This window comes from Lutjanus erythropterus, chromosome 18 (assembly GCF_056507025.1).
Source record: "Lutjanus erythropterus isolate fLutEry1 chromosome 18, fLutEry1.hap2, whole genome shotgun sequence".
Taxonomy (NCBI): Eukaryota; Metazoa; Chordata; class Actinopteri; order Lutjaniformes; family Lutjanidae; genus Lutjanus; species Lutjanus erythropterus.
Genome location: NC_139334.1, coordinates 23,329,934 through 23,351,929, shown reverse-complemented (window position 1 = coordinate 23,351,929; position 21,996 = coordinate 23,329,934). Strand labels below are relative to the sequence as shown.

The 21,996-nt window shown below is 38.7% G+C and overlaps 1 protein-coding gene across 6 annotated transcripts in view; it reads left to right on the top strand.

Moving 5' to 3' along the window:
* The window catches only part of stxbp5b (syntaxin binding protein 5b (tomosyn)), a 44,395-nt gene that overhangs the window by 11,460 nt on the left and 10,939 nt on the right, over positions 1-21,996 (top strand). For 3 of the 6 annotated variants that reach the window (XM_084741884.1, XM_084741887.1, XM_084741886.1), the window contains exons 5-19: positions 1,598-1,732; positions 5,387-5,450; positions 6,730-6,813; positions 9,850-9,973; positions 10,227-10,305; positions 10,981-11,135; positions 11,249-11,321; positions 13,471-13,618; positions 13,778-13,845; positions 13,982-14,022; positions 15,425-15,645; positions 16,556-16,737; positions 17,114-17,239; positions 18,437-18,588; positions 20,856-20,918. In XM_084741884.1, the coding sequence (XP_084598010.1) occupies positions 1,598-1,732; positions 5,387-5,450; positions 6,730-6,813; positions 9,850-9,973; positions 10,227-10,305; positions 10,981-11,135; positions 11,249-11,321; positions 13,471-13,618; positions 13,778-13,845; positions 13,982-14,022; positions 15,425-15,645; positions 16,556-16,737; positions 17,114-17,239; positions 18,437-18,588; positions 20,856-20,918 (1,715 nt within the window). Of the gene's footprint in view, positions 1-1,597; positions 1,733-5,386; positions 5,451-6,729; positions 6,814-9,849; positions 9,974-10,226; positions 10,306-10,980; positions 11,136-11,248; positions 11,322-13,470; positions 13,619-13,777; positions 13,846-13,981; positions 14,023-15,424; positions 15,646-16,555; positions 16,738-17,113; positions 17,240-18,436; positions 18,589-19,295; positions 19,380-20,855; positions 20,919-21,019; positions 21,077-21,171; positions 21,220-21,996 lie in introns of all 6 variants that reach the window. The other 3 variants (XM_084741885.1, XM_084741883.1, XM_084741888.1) reach the window with 2 other exon arrangements.

Below are 21,996 nucleotides of genomic sequence, written 5' to 3'. Positions count from 1 at the left end.
CTAGAAATCTAAGCTGAAATAGCATGTAGTTTCCTCGACACCAACTACATCACTGTGACATCAGTGGATCCAGGAAGAAGAAGAAGATTTTTGCAGCAGGAGAACTCAGCTTTTTTTGGTCATTATAACAGCACTGAGGAATTTATTGACCTGGCAACTGATGACATTTGCCATCAAAAGTGGCCGGACATCCACACAAAGAGTGCAGAATTTTCCCTTTAAGTACTCGTGATTTTTCAAAGTTTGAGTTTCCAGACTTAAATTTGCACTAATGGATATTTTTTATATCATCACTGACAACAACTCTACAGTTTCCCTCTTCCCGCTTTTTATCCATTTTTAGCCCATTGTTTTTGTTTTGAAGCCCAAAATTCTGCTTTCATCAACTTTGTGTTCAGGAACACCAGGCAGCATTAATATTATAATAATAAAGTTGATTCATGCCACACTTATCAACAGTGACAATGAGTACCGTATAAAATAAAAGCAATATGTTTTTAAAGGTATAATATGCAATATTTCTGCATTAAAATGTTTAAAAATGACTAGACCTATGTTACATATTTTGTTGAGTTGTGTACTTGCATCATCCCAAATGTTGCCAACAATATTGTCATCATAATATAATGAGGAATTAAGTTGGTGAACGTGGCTTGAAGTGACAGGAGTAAAACGTAAGTACATTGCCTCTTCTGTAAACATGATTTCTGCCTGAGTCATGTCAGATAGATTTTCATCAGCAATGGTTGTTGGTCAGCAATGAAGACAGCAACTCCCATGATTGCTTTGTAGCAACATTACACAGCATCTTTTGTTATTATTCTGATGCAACAGCGACCCCTAGCAGTAGAAATTACATACTGTACCTTTAAATTTTAAGCGAAAAAAAATAAATAAGCAGCAAAGGGTAAATATAGTGTTAATGTAGAAACAGAAAATATCAGTATAAACCTGTTCAGAATCAAATGGCACACAAAGTTAGCAACTGGCCAAAACAGCTAAAAGGACAGTGAATATTGAACTTGCATTCATCAGGTGGCTGGAAATATGACTTCAAATATATCCTTACATTGTTCTAGTCATTCAACCTAACTTTGTAGGATGGTAATATGTGACATGTTGTGTTCTAGCTTGTTTCTCTGACCCCATGTGCCCAGTAAAATTAATTAATGCAGCTTTAATTGGTTAATCGGTTTTATTTGTAATATAGAAAAGCAGGGCAAGAATGAATTTGTCATCCAAGTTTAGTCATAATATCTACATTCATCACCTGAGACATCACACATGTTGTGTGGACAGATAAACAGTCAAACAGTTAACCTCAGCCCTGTCCATTAGACATTGTAAATGGGGTGTATGACCGCCAGTTGAGAAAAGACAGCAGTGTTTACGCCGCTATTCCTCCTCACTGATCTATATATAGTCTGGCTTCATTAGTGTGACACAGAGCAAGGCCTTTGTAATTAAATCTTAGTCACTCACTACTCCTTCCAGTTGGAGCAGCCTGATTAAGGACAAGGGTGACTCTTTGATGGGATTGAGTCATGAGATAATGAAAAGCCTGGTTGTGATGGATCCTCCTGATCTTCTTTTGCAGAATCACATACTGCCACCTGCCCTTCCAGAGCAAATGGCTTTACATCGGCACAGAAAGAGGAAACATCCACATTGTCAACGTGGAGTCCTTCACTCTCTCAGGCTACGTCATCATGTGGAACAAAGCCATCGAACTGTGAGTCTGGATTTCACAACTGTCTTGTGTTTTCTTCTCCTTCACTTACTGGCTATTTGCATATCTTCCTTGTGCACTTGTGTGAGTTGACGCTCAACCAGGAAACTCGGAAATGCAAAGGAATGTGTTAGCAGATACAGTGTGTCCTGTGCGCTGCGAATACTGTAGCTCTGATCAGTGTGAGGGCGGAATGGAGGTGGTGATTGTGCCATGCCAGAACTTGCTGTTGAGACTTCTGGAGGTGTTTGCTGCCTGATTTAACGGAACATCTGTGATAGGAAGTGCCCACTTGATAACCCTGGTGCCTTATCCTGTGTCACCCACTCCCCCGTGTAAACACCCACTGTGAGGATCACAAGGAATTTTACATTACATCCTGTGCATAGGTGAATGATGTGCCGCATCTCCTGCATGGTGCAGATAGAACTTGGCAGGCGTCACATGCAGGTAAAATTAGACTCCACAGGATACACTCACTGTCACCCAGCACACTGACTAGTACGTTTTAAAGGGATAGTTTGGATTTTTTGAAGTAGGGGTGTATGAGGCACTTATCCAGTCAGTATATTACCTACAATAGATGGTGGTCAGTACAGCCCCATTTTGGAGCAGGAATGCTGGTGTAGGAAGCTAAGAAATGTGCTGCTGTGGACAGGGTCTGCAGCAGCATGTACTTTAGCCATTTAAAAAAATAATATCAGTCTAAGTTTCTGCTTATATATAGACTGTTTTCACTGTTTTACTTTGTCAGACAGCCATTTCAGACAGGAAACTGCTGGTATAGATGCCAAAAAATATAAGAGATGCACCGATTTCAATTTACTTGGCCGATTTCTATTCTTATTTAAGGCTTTGACTTGCTGATTCCTGTTTTGATCATGATTTCATGTGATCTCATGAGGAAGCAGATGTAAACAAAGCAGAGACTGGTGCTGTGCAACAGTTTGCCGTAGTAAACCTTTGCAGTGAGAACAGCAAGAAAAGTTAAATGAGTCTGGACGAGAAAATGTTTGAGGAGACACATCAACACAGGTTGTTTATTCTTCAGCCAGAACAAGAAGTGATATTTTAACTGTCAGTCTGTGAACATTAGTCTGCTGCTGGCTAACGTTGGTCTGAAGAGCTAGAAAGTTTTCGACTGTGTCAGCTGCTCAGCTGCTCCGTCTCCTTATCGGATGGTCTTTCTTCTCTTTTTTCTGTTCTTGGAATCTTTCGCTAACGCCGACTATATGCAAGCATGTGTCTGAGTGTGTGTGGCTGTGATCAGAGCTGTTGTGGGTGTGATGTTTTGGTCAGTGTGTCTGCTGCATGCGTGACATGACAAATTGTGCAGAGCATGTGTGCGAATTTGACTGGCACAGAATTGCATATGTGTCATTGAGCAGGGCCAGTCACGCTGAAAACTGGCCATTTCCGGTCTCTGGCCGGTTGATCGGTGCATCCCTAAAAAATACTGCTTTCTCCAAAGTCTCAAGGCTCCTTTGGCAAAAAATGTATCTACCAGAACATGGGAGTTGCTGGTGTAATGCTGCCTCAGTCAGTTTGTGAGTGTTTTGTATGACTTCAGTGTTTTAAAGGATTAGCTCAGAATGGAGTCTGGTTGCTTTGCAGTTAATGATATTTTGCGCACACGATGGCGGACAGCAAGGTTAAGTTGTGAAAATATTCTAATTATATCGTACACTTAAACTAATATTGATTTTCTTTTTAGCTTGACCTTTTTTTAGATGGATAAAATCCATTTTGCCGCTGACCCTGTTCACAGCAGTACATTGTTTAGCTTCCTACACTGGCACTCCTGCTTCCTCTCCATACTGGGGCTGTGCTGACCACCATCTACAGTAGTTAATAGAGCAAATGTCCTTCTGACTTTTTGGGTTTTAAGCAGGAGGTGTCAGAAAAGTTACCACAGGGATAACTGGCTTGTGGCGGCCAAGTGTTCATTTTGGATTACAGCAGAAAACATACTGTGGCAAACACAAGTTTATGATACTTACACATCTTGTTCAGCAAAGTAACACCACCTTTATGGTTTCTGAAGTGTGATTGCAATCACTAGTAAAGTAAAAGGCTAACATTAGCTAAACCAGTGATTCTTAAACTGTGTAGAACCACTGCAGGTGGGGCATAGATGACCAGGGGAAAGTGAAACAAAGTTGAATGAATATTATTTATGTTGGGAAGATAAACGAATACTAGTCTGCTGATGCAAACTGACCTTTACTTCACTAAAATTCAACTTGCTTTCCCTATCAAAGGATGGAGATCCACTGGCCGAAACGAACTACATCACGATTGCATAACTTCAGCATTTTCATTTTCATTTCAGGACTTAAAGTATCATTTCTATGGCACTCTATACACTAACTACGAAAAAGTACCTCATTCAACCCCCCTTCAAAAAATCTGAACAATTCCTTTAACTGTCTTGGTTGTAATGTTATTGCAGTGCCTGATTCTGTGCATGAAAAATCACAGAAACGAACAGTGTGACAATTATTTTCAGGGAAAATGAAACACTTTAGCTTGCAGAAGTTGCACTTGTGTCTAGGTAATTCTTGTAGCGTAGCCACCAGTGAGCTAAAAAAAATAATAATTTCAGACAGTGACTGGCAGCTAAAACTGGAAGTAAAGTAGAAAGGTGTATGTGTGAGGCTGCTGGTGAAATCTGATAAATTGCTGTTTTAGATCTAGGGAGTTGAAAGTGTCAGAACACCAAAGTATGCTATCAGCTCAGATAAATGTCTCTGAAACAGACAGTGGAGATGGTGGGAATGATTTTGGCTGCCTGACTGTGAGAATGATTAAAGAAAAAGAGCTCTTGGCTGTAGTGTGAAATTTAAAACATAATATTCAGTTCATGTCTTTGTAGAAGAAGTTGTCCGAGCTCTGTTAGAGAAGTCTTTTCATCACACTTTCGGCTTCATAGTTTGTTGTCTCTGCAAACTTGTGAACTCACATTCTGGGTCTCCTGCAGGGGACACAAACAGCCGGTGGACTTAATGATCAGATTTAGTGTCTTAGTGGAGAGTGAAATGTTTATCTAACCTTTTAGTTTTAATTAATAAAATCGAATAACTCTTTTTAAGTCTGTAAAATATACTGTATGCATACATTTATTATAATGATTCTATATAAAAACAGTTGTCTGTATTAATGGTAATTAGATTACTGACTGGACCTCATATTCCAGTCCGTCCCTGCCTTTTTTTCACTGCTACATCTCTGACTGTATCGACTCATCAGCAGCAATGAGATCATTAGCCACTGGAGCCAGACCACATTCAGAGGCAGCAACACTTTCTTTAGGCCAGACCTTCACTTCCTCCATGCCCCTTGCTCTGTTGCCACGGTGATGCTGTCTCCACACACTATAATCTCTCATAGACCCTCATGTGACCCTGCTCTCTCCCTCTGTTTGTCTCTCTCATATGTCATGTCTCTGGTGCACTGATGCACATTTTCATCTTATATTCTTGCTCTTTTTCGTTGTGCAGAACCAGATGTTCTCGCTTTTATTTCCTTTTTTTCTTTATGGATGTCTTCCCTGATTGCCTTACTTAGAATGTCAGAATGCAAATATTCTTGAATTTACACTTACACATTCTCTCTCTCTCTGTTCTTATTTCTTTTCTGTCCCTAAAACTTGCACAGATCCACCAAGACACACCCAGGGCCTGTCGTGCACATCAGTGATAACCCCATGGATGAAGGAAAGGTAACTGATAGTTGACCACTACACAGCCTGTGCAAAAAATATATTTTTTTACCCTAAAAGCTAAAATGGTACCATTTTTTGTGATCCGGTGGTGTACTTTGTTCTTTGTTCCATGGATAACTGCTCCAGTGCAGATGGCACAATGTCAATACAGCTTGTGCGGCTACAATGGAGAATGATAGCAGAACATTTTCAGTTGATTAAAATATCAATGGTAAACATCAGATGTTGGTGTGAAAATCAAAGAGAAGAGTTTCTTCCTGGACTAATCGTTTACAGAAACGTTCCACAATGTTACACAGAAATTGATGCCAGGAGAGATGGAGATAGTAATTGCTTTTTGTAGCAACAGTGGCATCAATTGACCAGACTGCATTGCACCTGCTAAGTGTTTCAGTGAGGAATTCTGGTGAGGAAGTGAAGAAATGTGGCCATGATCATATGCATGTCCTACTAGCTAATTTTACATTTGTTTTAGCAGATTCACCAGTCTTTGATTGAATGCAACACATTAAAGCTGCTTACATGAAGGGTTTTGAAAGACATTTTGTTTTCTTCTACTTTATTTTTTAAAATTTCTTCATTCATATCACAATTAATCACTAATGGTTGAAGACTGGTGACTGCCTCTATGCTATCAACTGTCCAACAAAAGTGTAAATGCTATAAAAAATAGTAATAATGGTTTAAGAGTGGCTTTAGTTCTTGTATTGTCTTTATAGTGGATACCATTACATCCCATTACATTTTTATAGTGCTATTTTAATTCAAGTAAAGGATTCAAATACTTCTTCAACAACCGAGAGCTTTTAGATAACCTCCTAGAAAGGAATGTAAATGTTGATGGACATTATGAATTATATGAAATAATAATATGGAAAAATGTAGTAATACACCACAGGTAAGCATACAATTTTACGAATACTGAAAATGCTGTAAACCAATTACTGTGTGTAAACTTTTATGCACAATTATACAGCTACAGTAGAATCTTCTGGTATACATACTAAATCATTTAATGAGTTGTTACTTATTATTTGTTAGACATTTGCTTATTTTCTTCATAATTAGTACCAAACTACATAGTGCTTTCAAGAAAAAGTCCTCTGAAAAGTTTTAATAATTCTGAGTAGAATAAAGTAGAATAAAGTTCCAAGACCCTTTGAAGATGACAGACTGATGATGATTCAGTCGTGTTAACTCCAGGCTGAGTTATATGTGCAGAATGTGGTTTCACAGCAGTCAGCTGAGCTGTGCTTTGCTTCTCTTGTTATTGCAGCTTCTGATTGGATTTGAGTGTGGGGTAGTGGTGTTGTGGGATTTGAAGTGCAAAAAAGCTGACTACCGCTACAATTATGATGAGGTAAGGCATTATTTCTTCTCCACTCAGTTCATGTGAGGTTACGAGTTAGTTTTGTTTGTTCTTGGTAGGTTTTTGTATAATCTGTCACTTCTGTCACGTGTGACTGAACAGCAGGTCTCAAGTGTTTCCTCATGAAACCTGAAACAGCTGCTCAATGGGACCCTTTGAGATTTTGTCTCAGAAGCTTCCGTATTGGGTGACTTGGCTATGTTTTTCATGCACAGACTGGAATTAGGATGATATCCAGTGGATCAAATAAAATAAAACAAAATAATTTAGTCAACAACTGTGCTACAGTAATAACATGAAGTAAGAAAAAGCAACACTTGGCCAAATTCTTTGACTGAGTTCCTTTATTGTTTCAAGAAGATCATAAGACTTTTCTCAAAGCATCAAATTCATAGCACCTTTGCACTGTGAATGGATAAGGCTGGTGATATTTTTCTGATTGTCATCACATGAATCAATTCCCGTGAAAAGACCAAAACAAAAAACTGATCCAACAAACAAGCATTGCCTTTGTAAAGCTTATTCCTCTGTGCCATTGAGCTCCATTGTTATCCAAAAAACGATTAAAAACACATCAATGAGCCAATCTGTTGCACTGGCTGACATGTTCCTTTATTTGATTAACACACACACTGTACTTGATTTTGAGCCGATCTCACACACACCATCCTGCTGCCAAACTGCCATACTTGCTAGTCCACCAAATGTATATTAATCTGCACCCAAAAATAGTCCCCAACAAATTAAAAATATATATTAAAGGTGTGACAGTGTATCGATCTGGGTGGATATATCAATCCAGTATCATTTTTGCAAAGTAAAAACATTGATCCATAACATTATCTTTAAGATATGCCTTTTTTGTAAAATTCCCCTGGCACGTCTTTGTCACTGTTTCCTTGCAAGTGCACCTCCTTCCTTAGTATTCAAACAGTGGTAGCGCCAAGCAGATAATGGCAAGCGGCCAAGAACAAGATGTTGAGGATATTTACTTCCCTCTCAGGAATAAATCAGCAGTGTGGAAATATTTTGGACTTCAGACAAAAGGTGGGTCACCAGGCAAAGCACATGCCATATCAAAACAATGCCTTTAATGGACTCAGGAAACATGACAAACCTGGCTGGGCACTTAAAAACAGAAACATGGCATTTACTCTCATGCTGCTCAAGAGCTTTAACCAATTTTGTTCTGCAAAAATTAAACCACAACTCTAGAAGAGCATTTAAACATGAGTAGTGAAGCACTTTATGGTGAACAACAAAATTTCAATTTTTTTCTTTATATGAAAAAGAATAGATCGTTTCTCACTGAAATGTCTGGAAGAGTTCAATAATAACATTGTCAAATCATATTATGTTAAATGGCCACATGATGTCGTCTAACATTGAATGCAGGACCCTGAATTGAATTGAGTCAAATTGTATTGTGGCTGATTTCTGATATCATATAATGTTGTATCATGACGAAACTTGTGATTTACACCCCTGAAAACTACTTTGCCCAGCTGTTTTTTGGAATAATTTACCCTTTCTTAAAGATGAAAGTATGTACTCATATTTTCATATTTTTGTCTTCAGTAAGAATGGGCTTAAGGCTGAGTGCTACAGACAGGCTGGGGAAATCAGAAAGTTTTGAGAGAGAGACGAATGCACTGTTGGCTTTAGTCTTGTCTAGCATTTCCCAAAATGGGTTACAAGCTGGTTTTTATTGGGTCAGTTGGCAGAAAAAATGCATACAGTATTTCCTCAAATAGTAACAGGTAGCACAGAACGATTAACAGAAAGTATCTCTCAGATCTTTAATGACTGTGTGCAAACTATACCATGACTTTTGGGGTAGCTCCCTTTTTTTAATGGGGGTGTTAATGACCGAACATCACAGTATGACACAATATGGCCAACTAAAGCAGGGCACAGTATACTATATATCGACACGGATAGGTCAAATATCAAAGCAGCCTATCTTTATCTTTACTTTTTTTAAGTGTGACGTGAATTAGTGATGAATCATCCACATGCATGAGCCTTTTTTTTTTTTTTTACATATGATCTATAATTGTGCAGATACAGAAAAAAGAGAAATGCATGGCAAAAATGAAACCAACCAGTTAAACTAAAAAACAGCACTAAAATGACATTTAGGCTACCAAAAGAACAAACACCCAGAAAAAGTAGCATTTGCTTCTTAGAATATATGACAGCAAACTTAACAAACTATTTATTTCCACACTTGGCATGATGGGAAATATGGGAAGTCATTCCAATACTTTAGTGTGAGGCCCTGTTAAAGTTACTGCATTTTGATGTTCATACAAGCTCAGCAGTTTCTGTATTTGTTTCAAATTGAAGGCACTCTCGCGTTTCAGATGACGGTGAAAGTTATGAGGTGGTGATAAACTTGATGTAGGCCTGCAACTAACCCTTATTTTCATTGTTGATTGATCTGACAATCATTATCTTGATTAATCAATTTGTTGTTTGGTCCATTATTGCCACAAAATGGTGAAAATTATCAGTTTTTCCCAAAGCCCAAGGTGTCTTCAGATGTCTTGTTTTCTCCACAACCCAAATTATTCAGTTTATTGTCATAGAGGATTAAAGAAACCAGGAAATATTCACATTTGCGAAGCTGAGATCAGAGAATTTTGATTTATTTTCTCAAGTGATTGATATTCAAAATAGTTGGCGATTAACTTAAGAGTTGAGAACTAATTAATTAATCATCTAATTGTTGCAGCTCTACTATATATATAATGACTAAAATATATTAATTTCATATACATTTTAAATCCATGGTTTGTTTTGTTCTTTATCAGTAGTTTATAAACGCAAATGCAATTCATTATGAACCACTGGTCTTGTCAGTGGAATTTGTTGACAGTGAGAAAAACATAATCCAGCATGATCCTTTTGAATAGGTTGCACACAGAGCTGCTACAAATCTTCTTATTTATTGTTGCACAGCTGTAAAAATTGCATGCACTTTATTTTTCACACTTAAGTGATGTGCTGCTGCGTGTGTTTCAGGCGATCCACTCGGTAGCCTGGCACCATGAGGGTAAACAGTTTGTTTGCAGCCACTCTGATGGCACTCTGACCACATGGAATGTAAGAGCTCCAGCCAAGCCTGCACAGATCATCACACCACATGGTAAGAGCTGTTGTATATACACAGTTGTATTATTTATACACACACGCACTGACACAGGAATATTGAATAGAAGCCAAGTATGTCTTTAAAAGCGCCTATTGTAGCTCAAAGTCTCTCCAATCTTAGAGGTGTGACTTCTATAAAAAACAGATGGATGGTGGCTGCATGTCCACACATGCACAGGAGTATTTGTCACCATTTGTGCTGCACTTCTGCAAATGAAAATGCATTTTTGCCCTTTGACCTCCATTAGGAAAGCAGCCCAAGGATGGAAAAAAGCCAGAACCATGCAAGCCTATCCTGAAGGTGGAGTACAAAACAACAAGGGCTGGGTAAGTGTGGTGGTAGCAGGTCCCCACCCCACCTATCCTGTGTCTTAACAGCCTCTGGTTTGAGTCCATGTCCTGTGCAGAAAGTGGCCTTTCCTGTTATTCTGTCATAACAGCTTACAACAAATCTAACAGGCCCGTCCTGTTGACCGCGTCCTTCTGCTGATGTAAATTAGGTGGAAAGCTGTTTAATTATTTCTGTGTTCTCACAGGCTTTGTTTTGTTGTCATCATTAGTTAATGATTTCTGATCATGACAAATGATTTGTTGTTCCACTAAGGTCACATGGTAATTATCACTATTAACACAGTGATCATTATCGATAGGGGAACAAGCTTGTTACGTCAAGGTCACAAAGTAAAAAGTCAAAACTTTCCTATAAAAACATGACATAAAAAATTAACAGTTTCACTGAAGCTGATCTAATTATCCCTTACATTTTTTTTCTCAGGTATTAGAGGACAGGGATTAATATAGTTGTCATTATAATTAAAAAGTAGGCTCCTCCTACCATAAATGGGGGCAAGGAATCTCCAGAGAAAGCACAACAGTAAAATTTTGGTGTCCCTCTTCACCCATTTACCACTGATTGGACCTCGTAGCTTTTCACAACAAACTGAAATGTATTGAATAAGCAATTAAAATGTTTGTGTGTGTGTGTGTGTTTCCTGCACTCAGGGACCCATTCATGGTCCTGTCTGGAGGTCTGTCTTACGACACAGTGGGGAGGAGAGCCTGTCTGACAGTGATGCATGGAAAGAGCACTGCCGTCCTGGAGATGGACTACCCTATTGTAGATTTCCTAACGCTGTGTGAAACTCCATATCCAAATGGTGAGCTGTGACACTCCACTCTGGACAGGTTTCGTCCATTTGTCTCATGAGATGACATCAATATCTTTGTTAATTTTGTGCTTTTTTTTTTTTGTTTGTTTGTTTTTTGCCAGACTTTCAGGAGCCTTATGCTGTGGTGGTCCTCCTCGAGAAGGATTTAGTTGTAATAGACCTTGGACAGATTGGGTAATTATTCTGCTTTCTAAATATAGAGAATTGTTGGTATGCATCAAAGATCATGCGTATGGTAGATCAAATGCATTATATTGATAGACAATACAAGAGATACTGGTAATTATTTAACTGTATTGAGGATTATAGTCAAAATGTGCAGAAATTTGTGATTCAAGCCTTTGAAATGTAAAGGGGTCCTATTTCAAGATCTATATTTTTATTCTGCAACTCAAGATTAGCTTTGCATGATTCACAGTTCAAACAATGTCTTATTTTTTGAACTGTGGCCCTTTATTTTGCCCCGTAGGTCATCCTCTGTCTGAAACAAACTTTTTAGCTTCTCTCTCTTGAAGTACATTCAAAAGCTTATTTACTAACCTCCCATTTAGCCTCTACTAACTTGAATAGGATAAAATGATTTAATCGTGCAGCTCTACAAGATTTTCCAAATGTTATTGGACCAAATGAATCAAATTCTGATATTTATATATCCCCCATTTTGTGGGGGTAGTGACACTGCCAATGTAAGTCTATGGGGGAAAAGTCTCTCTGGGCAATAGAGCATCACATGATGTTGTCATTTTACAGTTTGGCCACTATGGCAAATTGGCTTCGAAGTCTGGCGCTCCTCCTGGGGCCTTGCTTGTGAGCACTGCTTGTCCTCTTGTCAGTGTAGCATAGCACTGAATCTTAACAGGCTTGGCCTCAATGATTACTGCACAAAAACACAACTTTATTATTTTATTCACTGGTTTTGGTGACACTGGGTCATATTATATAGAGAAAATAACTCAGTTATTTATATCGTTTCCTGATGACTTAACTGCTGCTGCAAGTATAACTGTTGTTAGCTAGTTAGTGGAGTTAGCTGTGCAGCTAGTGATGCTCTCAGCTGACTCTGCCCAGAGCACTGGTGGATTGTTGGTGTTTACTACTCTGGGCTGCTGGGAGGAGGATGTTTTTAAGCGTGGGTGATGGGGAGTCAGCTAATCGGCCGACTAGCTGCACAGCTAACTGAGCTAACAAGCTCACAGCAGCAACATTTAGCAGTTGTTTTTGCAACAAGTAAAGCTATCTGTCCATCAGGAAACCCAGTAAATCACAGATTTCAGGCAGAGCGACTGGAGGACATCAAAGTGAAAACAGAAAATATTCTCTCCATAAAATATGATCCAGACCAGAGTTCTGGTCAGAGCTGCTGTAAATATCCACAGCACAAATAGACAGACTGAGCAGGTGGATTATTGCTTTCCTGTACTTTCTGGGCGGGTTGTGCCCGGAGCAGATGATCAGTAAAGAAATCCGCAACAAGCTGACATCAAAGTAGAAAAACCTGGCTCTCTGCAGTGTTTTGCTCACAGGGAACGGATTTAGATACTTTGTATCTCCTTATTTCAAACTTTGGTCACATTTAATATGAACATTTGACATTGTAACATTGTATAAAATCAGGGAAAGCACAATAGCCCCCCTTTAAATAAATGAACAGGAGAAAAAGGACATAAAGTTACGTTGCAGCTCTGCAGTTGTAATAATGACTTTATAATGTATATTGAGTTCAAAGGATACAAAAGAGCTTTCACAGCCACTTATGTCTGTTTTTGACCAACTCCTATTCTTTAAAGGTCCCACAAAAAAACAAAATCCTGGCCTTTTCTCTTTCTTGAAAAGTGTGAAGCATTGGTGGATGAATGTAAAAATTTCACCCAGTTAATTTGATGAATTGAGGGCAACCCAGCCGACATAACTGATGAAGATGCAGTCCTGGATTCTTTATAGCATCCAATCGTGCCTTCAAATTCCTCCTGAAACTTCATTATCAGCTGACTATTGCTATCAGCAGTAACACAGATTGAAGTGTGCTCTATATTTGGGCGTCAGAGTGTAGTGGTTGCAGTCCAGTTAGCTATTGTTTATTCATTTTGATGTTACGGTTGGAGACCTTATTGGAAATTGTTTTAACGTTAAATTCAATTTGTGAAAACACTAAAAATTACAATAAACTATGGGACATTTAAACTGGTAGGTCGGTCAGATGATTCAACAGCATTGATTTGCTGCGGGCAAGTGGTCATTTGCATCACAAGTTGATAAACAGGTGCAGATACTGTGAAATTGTAGTTAGTTTTCACTTCTAACCTGTGGCACATTGTCTTGACAGGTACCCAATATTTGAGAATCCATATCCTCTGACTATCCATGAGTCACCAGTGACCTGCTGTGAGTACTTCGCTGACTGCCCTGCTGAACTTATTCCTGCACTTTACTCTGTTGGCAGCCGGCAAAAGAGACAAGGTTACAGCAAGAAGGTAAAGGATTCCTCTGTATAGTCTATGTTTTAAATGCACAGGGATTTTTGCAGCACATATATGTTATTAAACTATTAGCACAGCTGAAAGAAGTTTGTGGTGAGACAATTTCATGTAAATACATTCTTGAATTGTAGGAATGTTTTGTCTTTTTTTCAGGAATGGCCCATTAGTGGAGGAAACTGGGGCCAAGGCACTCAGAGTTACCCAGAGATCATAATCACTGGGTTAGTGACTAATTATTAATCAATCAATCCATTTGTTTTTTTCGATTCACTGATTTTCAGTCAAATACAAACATGACATCGTCACAGTGAACAAATGATCTCATGTTCTGTTGTTTTCTTTATTCCCCCATAATAGACATGCCGATGGGTCAATCAAATTTTGGGATGCTTCTGCATGTGAGTAGTTTAACTTGTTTTAGTTAATTCATTTGTAGGGATCTGTGTATAATTCCTTTTGCTGCAGATTCTGTGCCATATTTAGTTCACAGCTAATTTCCATCTGAAGTATTTTTTGCAGGTTGCAGTTAAACAGATACATATCTCAGCTCAGCTATAGTACACACATCAAAGATAACATGACAGACCTCATTTTCTTATCCCTGCAAGGTGACAAACTCCAGCAGTGGGGAATTATTAAATTATTTTTTGATTATGTAACATTTTGAATACATGTTACAGTTATAATGAGAGGGAATTGATGCGATTTTATTAATACCAATGTCATTATTGATTCTGCTTGTTGGTCTGATTCTTTATCAGTTCTTTTATTGATTCCTGATCAGTTTTCTGTTTTGGAAAATAGTAGGCCTACACAGGTTTTCGTTGTCAGTGCAACTGTTTTGTTATCTCTGAGTCTGAACACAGAGTAGAAATAAAGAAGAAAAAGGCATACATGTGAGTCAGGTGTGAAAAAGCTCCACTGTTTAATTTGGAACTGGAATATTTGTACAGCGTTTGTTTTCATTTGGGTTTTCTTAGTCAAAGAAAAAGTCTGCTAAGCCTGCCTGTGCGGCTGAAATGTTGTTATAACATGGGATATTTACCCTTTGGTAACGGACATGCTGCTCAGTAGGGACACAGTGACATTCGTGCACTGAGTATGAAATACATGGCATTCCTGGAATTTAAGCCCATGTTATGTAGAAAGATGTTCCAGCATAGTGCAGCTGTTTCTCCCCCTGCTTGAAATTATTGATTTAGAGGCAGACATCTAGAAGTGTTGTCTTTTTTGTACCATTTCTTGCTATCCACTGTGACTCCTTCTTGTTGCAAGTTTCCAGTGTGGGTTTGACGTCGTTTTACAGTGTGCAACTGTCATAAAATCATGACATCATCAATTAGAGGAATTGATTACCTCAGAGGAGGACTATTCAGATAGATCATACAATTTGGAACCAGTTCTAAACTGGAACCGGCTCTTTAATCCCATCCCTAACAATTCTAGAGTATATTGCAGCAATAATAATCAGGCTTTTTATCTAGACTTCTAGAAATGTTATCTTTATGTTATATAGAAGAATCATGTTGTGAATTAATATTTTGGCAACATTTGAGGAGAATTTGATGTTCAATTTTGCCTTAAATTTACAAAGTTGTATGATATTTTTGAATAATTGTTCTGCTTCTCTAGTTCTTTCCCCTTAAATATAAATGCCAATGCCATGTGGAACTGATGTATATTATTGTCTTAAACACACAACATCACGTGCTGCTCTGATCTGGCCACAACAATGATGACATTAACTGACAGTAAAATATCACCATATCTTTTTAACTCCTTCTGTCTCTCCTCTCAAAGTTATGCTTCAAGTGCTGTACAAGCTGAAGACTGCCAAGGTGTTTGAGAGGGCTCGTGGTAAGGAGGAGAAGCCAAGCACAGATATAGTAGAGGAGGACCCGTTTGCCATCCAGACCTTGTCCTGGTGCCCTGAGAGCAGGATGCTCTGTGTGGCCGGAGTGTCTGCCCACGTTATCGTCTACAGGTTCAGCAAGCAAGAAATCACCACTGAAGTTGTGCAGGTGGGTAGATTATCCACTGCAGTGTCTCATCATAAACACACAGAATATAGTTTCAGACAAATATGAATCATTATCATAATTCATTATTTAAAGTGGCAGTCATAGTTAGCGGTTACTGGTAGTAACAGCAAATGTGGTTTAGTACTACAGGTCCCAGAATTCTGGGTTCAGCAAAACAAACAAACTATGGTTGTTTTATGAAAGAAGTTAGGTAGTAATTGGCCTTTTTCCATCATTCTTTGAAGAACCAAGATCTGATTGCAGATCTTTATGTTATAGCTCACTGTGGCTGCACCCTCTTTTTCCATTTCTACGCTCACTGGCAAACACATTGCATTTTTTGTGACTACTTCAAAATAAAAGTAAACTTGTGTTTCACCAATTAAATTATTTTAATGTGAAAATGTTCGGTTTGCATCTGGGAACCCATCATCTGTTGGCCATAGGCTCCATCACCATTTAGTTACCTAATACATAGATAGGAGCTTAACAGACAATTATTTAAAGCTAAATCTTCAAGATTTCTACTTAAAATCTTAGATTTGAGATTAGAGACTTCTCTGACAGCAAACAGACTACTATCCTTTTTCTTTTTTGGGACAGTTAGACACTTCAGGGAAAGACAGTGGAAGGAAAATAAGGTTGTGGCCTAATTTCAACCATGGCTGGAAGAGATGCATGAGGGGGACAAGGACTGCAAAAGAGACAGACTGCAAATTAGCTATAGCTACAAGTCCTGTGTGCATTGCATTGGTTGCATTTTTTTTTTTACTTAAATGTAAGAATGCCTACATGTATACATGTATGGTCCCTATCAAACGAATGTTTTAAAAAAGAAAGAAAGAAAGAGGTGACAATGAAACATTTCCGAGAACTATCCTTTTACTGACTCATAGTCTGTTGTGTTTAGCTTTTGGAGGTGCGGATGCAGTGTGAGTTCAGCGATGGGGACTCCCCTGACCCAGGAGGGGAGACCCCCACCCTGCCCACCCCGGGAGCTTCCTCCAGCCCTCAGGAGAGTGATCCTTTCACTCAGCCCTCCACGGGCAGTAACCCCTCCGATGGACCCCGGGACAATATACCATGCCTGCAGTATGGACGATTAGATTTTCTTTATTGCTGAAAGTTTAAATTGGGATCAGCTATTTAAGTCATTGTGAAGAAGGTTGTCACTGAACAGCCAGAAAACTGATGCCAAAAAGGTCATTTAAGTAAGTGATGTAGTCCATTCACTCCTTCCAGTCAGCTGCTCAGTCCTTCACAAAATCTCCACAGCAGTTCACCAGGGGAAAATAATCCTCTTCATAAAAGTATTCAAAATGATGAGAAAGTTTTGACAGTAAAAGGGTTGAAGGGGAGTATAACAATAAAATTGAAGTCATTGCCAGTGTGGCTTAGCCAAAGGGTGATAATTCATTCCAGTGTGAAGTGCAGCCTGCTGTCTCACCCCGCTGTGTGTTTGATGCAGGGTGCGGAGCTCCCCGCTGAAGCAGTCTCCAGGCTACCAGGTGGAGCTGGTGATCCAGCTGGTGTGGGTGAGCGGGGAGCCACCTCAGCCAATCACAAGCCTGGCTATCAACTCCTCCTATGGCCTGTAAGTCTGTACAACGTGTGCACTTGATATTTTGACATGAGATCACGTCACGTTGTGCCCACACTTGTCCTAATAGTGGTGGTTATCCCTGGTCAGTGGCTGTCTTTGTGCTAAAATTGTGCAAATTGCATCCTGTCACATCGAAGGCAGTAACCATTGATATTAGTGCAACTGTAAATAAAACCTGCTTGCATCATAGCGAGGAGTTGAGAGAAAAAAATAGAGGTACGACTTTAGAATAAGATTGCCCTTATAAATGATTTATAAATGGTTTAGAATTTGGTGATAAATTAGGTTGTAAACACTTCATAAATCATTAAGAACCTGTTACAACACACAACAAGGGCAGCACTGGGCTGTTGCTTGCCAAATAGTGAGCCCACATTTATCTGTACTGTTAATCCTCAGCTCTCAATGCTTAGCTTACTTTGGCTTCTTCATCAGCCAGCCTTTATCCCTTCATCAGATTTTTGTTATTAATTACTATCATCTAACCACCGTCAGCATATCTTAATAGTCAAAAAGGTTTGTTTGGAATATCAAATTAACATCAAATTGAGAGATTCATACACTACACAAGGCTTTGGCATCATTGTTTACCTTGACATTTTCAGTCTGCTATCAGCAGCCTTTCTCATTATTGTCACAGGTGTTGATATGACATATGCAATCGGGTTGTTATTCACAGTGGATATTAAAGTGCTGCTCCACCAAGGTTAAAAAATATGTATACTAGGCACCAACCACATATTTACACTTTTATTTTCAAAAACTTAAAGTCATAATAAATACCTCGGGTCTGTGTTTATGCCTGTGAGAGGCAGCTGAGACGGAGCTGATGCAGACAGCTTAAGTTGAAATTAGTGTGTTTCTGTTGTGTGAGACATGCAAGTGAAAAACACATCTCCCTTTTGCCAGTTAGAAGTTCTCCCAGTTCTAAATGTGAGAAGAAGAAGAAAGTGACTCATTATTAAGATTAATTGTAAGCAGTAACTCGATCCTACCAAATAGTGACCCCACACTGATGTATAAAAAGGTTATAACTTGTTTATTAGTGATTTTTAAGTGTTTACAACCTAATATCCTATTTTTGCACCATTTATAAAGTATTTATAAGTGTACTCTTGTTGTAAAGTGGTACCAAAATAGCATCTGAATCCTAACTCTGCTGTGTCCCTCCTCCCTCCTGCGTGTCAGCGTGGTGTTTGGAAACAGTAATGGTCTGGCTGTGGTGGACTACCTCCAGAAAACTCTGCTCCTCAACATGGGCACATCGGAGCTGTACAGCCCATCTGACCCCTACCAGAGGCAGCCTCGCTCCCCACGCAAACAGCGACAGCCCTCTGGAGGTGAGCCGCACTTCAACATTTTCCTGTGTCTGTACCTGCGCCGGCAGCCCCGAATAACATCATTAACCCTTAAAATAAATGCTGTAGATGTTTCTTACTTCCATCACATCTCTTTGCGTTGCTAAACTGTTAGCTGAGCGGCTTTGACTCTGGCTGTGTAGGGGTGGGTTAGGGAGGCAGGGCTGACACTTGGCAGCAGCCGCGACTTCGCACCATGAGCACCGCCCCCTGCAGTAGCTCCTGTCCCTCAACAGGGGGCATCACTGACGGATTCTCCATCTGTTCAGTTGGACAGACTAAAGACAGTGGAGCATGCATGTCTTTGATCTATGCAGTCAGAGTGGATGCTGTTATTCCTTTTTATGATTAAACAAACACATAATTCATTTTTATTTGGTTGTTTTAGTTGTGCTGTTTCTGTCATGTTTTCTACTCTGTTTTTGTCTCTGTCTTTTCGTCCTATCATTGACTACTTCTGTTCATTCTGTTCAGTCTCAGTGGTCTGGTGCTAGATTCAGAACTCTTTCATTTGGGTTTAATTTTTGCTCACTGCAAGAATACAATCTGATTGATATACTGTTTATTTTCGATTAAAAATCCAGCAGCGAGCCACTGAGACTCCTTAAGTTCTTTTGCAGTTGTGATGTCCAAATCATTTTTCTGTTTCACTGTTTTTATTGTTGGTCTCTCTCTGTGATTTGGTAAAGACATTCCACCTGTGAAGTCTTGCATGTCCAGACTTTCTAACTTGTATACTGAGTCTGTGAAAAAACTGCGCTCATCTCACTTAAGTAAGTCATGTTGTGTCAGAATTTCTTCCCCGCCCTCCCAACAGTATCATTTCTCTCCTCTAAGCCTTCCCCTTTTCTCATAAAGATACACTCCCTGACTTTGATATAGAACCCTCCCAAAGCCCCAAAGCTAACTATTGACTTTTTAGAAACATCAACAGTGAGCTGGGAGGAAATTTTGAGACTTGGGGTCACTTTAACAAAGTCAGGTAGTGTATCTTTAAAACTTGCCAAATATTTTACTAGACAAACTCTACTGACACATTGAGTCAACAGATTTGTACTAGACTTGTGAAGTGAACTCAAGTGTGGCTTATTTAATTCACTGTATGAGTAGCTGTCCCCGCCTTTGTTCAGACAGGTGACCCTTCATTATTTCCTCCGCATGTACCGTAGGAACTGGCATAGCTTTAGTACAGGGTGGCTACATGACCTTAAAAAGTCTTACTTTGTCTTAAATTCACATTTACACATGAAAGGCCTAAAAAAATCTTTAAATAGTAGGGCTGCACTGAACATTTTTTATTAATTTATCTAGCAGTTGACTAATTTAATTTATTATATTTATCAATTACTTGTACATTATATACATTATTGTATTACTCCATTAATATAGCAATTAATTTACCCAAAATAGATATGTAAAATCTTGTCTCATTATTATTTCAATATTTTATTCAATCACAATCCAGAAAAAATGACACATAAAACACCTTAAATTAATTATAGTGGCATATTTTAACATTAGTCTAGTTTCCACCCTATTTGTCAGATGCCTGATAAGAAAAAATGCTTTACTTTAAATTCTAAGGGATTGCTGTGACACAATAAATAGTAAATAATGTGTAGGAAACATTGCCTAGTGAATGGCTGTCCAAATTTGGACAAAAGACAAGCTGTAAAAAGTGGGGCAGTCATCAGTCCAATCTACAGGAGGAAGTTAACTAGATTCATTATAACAGCAGTCTTTCTGTCGGCTAAATGAGACATAATGGCATTAACCTATTTATTTAAAAGCCATGTATAAACTATAAAACAGGACTGTAATTATTATACAGGGGTCTCAATGACTTTCAGCATAGAAATTGGGAATTCTGCCTTGATATAGTCTCATTTCAGACTTTTCAGACAGCTGTAAGACAATTGTGAATTGTGGAAATGTTTTTTCACACTCCTAAATTTATTTGGAGAAATATTCTTTTATTCAACCAGTTATGGTTCTTTTGCCTCACTTGCATTTTTGGAATCATAATACATGTATTTACTGTGAAGGGCACTCCTATATTTTCACATTCAGTATTTCATTTTGTTACAGTATTGGCCTTGAGTTTCATTACAAAACAGTGACATTAAAAAGTCTCACATTTAACTTGCTGATACATGTAGACAGACACCCTGTAGTAAGACTTGCTGAGAGTAGTGCAAGAATAGGACTGATTCTGCCATGTTTAATTACAACCTTTGTGGCTCCCACAGCACTCTGTGATTCCAACGACGGGTCCAACACCTCAGAGGACCGCTGCAAATCCCCTACTTCAGGTAAGCCTCCCTGAAGTCTTTATGATTCATACAAAAAAAAACCCAGATCCTTTTATTATTTTTAAAAACCTCTTTTTCAAACGCTGCCATTTGTCATGTAGGATCTCCCTCACCGTGCAATTCAGATGATGATCGAAAGCAGAAGTTCATAGAGAAGGGTACTGTACTGTTAAAAGTTGCATGTCCCCTTAAAATTTAAGCATTTAAAAATGGCTGCAGTTATCTGATTTGTCTTTTTGAACCTTATTTCCAGTGAAGTTCAAAAGCAGACGCTTTTCCAAGACGGTTGCCAATGACTTTGGTACTGTATCACCCAGATGTATTATCTCTGATTACTCACTCTTTCTCTCTGAATGACAGCGTTCTAACCACACTGTGCCTTAATCCTCCGTCTGTGCGTCTTGTGCCAATGAAAGAAAGAAGTGCATTCAAGAAATGGATTTTTACTAATCATATGGTTTGGGGGAGTGCATAGTTGATTTATGAAATTAATCAGGATTCTTTTCCAAATGCATGACAGGACATCTTTTGAATTTCAGGCCTCAGATTTTCTATGCAAATTTTTGTCAAAAAGCTGTAGGCTGTTGCTACACATCTCTGGATTAAAAATATTATGCCAAATTGGCAAATGTTACTTTTTTTCTAATTCAAAAGCATAGAAAATCTGCTTCAAGCCATATTCTGTACAGTACTAATGTCTAACCGTGTCACTTAAATGTTTAAGTGAATTATCTCTCTTATTACGATTGACACTTCCTGTGTGTGTTTCTGATTCCAGGGTCTCAGTTCAGTGTTGTTAACTGTTTGGCTACCCACTGATTTTTCTTCCTCCTACTCTCTTTGCATAACTATGTTCACTGAATTGCAATTACCTTATTTCTTGTCTGCCTCTCGCTTTGTTTGACATTACAGGCCCTTTGGTTGTCTGTGATGTCTCTCAGCCTCATTTTGTATTCTCAGGGTTTCTCTAAGGATGGTTATACACTGCAGCAAGCAACTTTTGGGGTTTTATATTTAGATTTGCAACACTCCTGTTAGCAAGCAACAAAGTTAAAAGCATCAACTGAAATGGAATCAG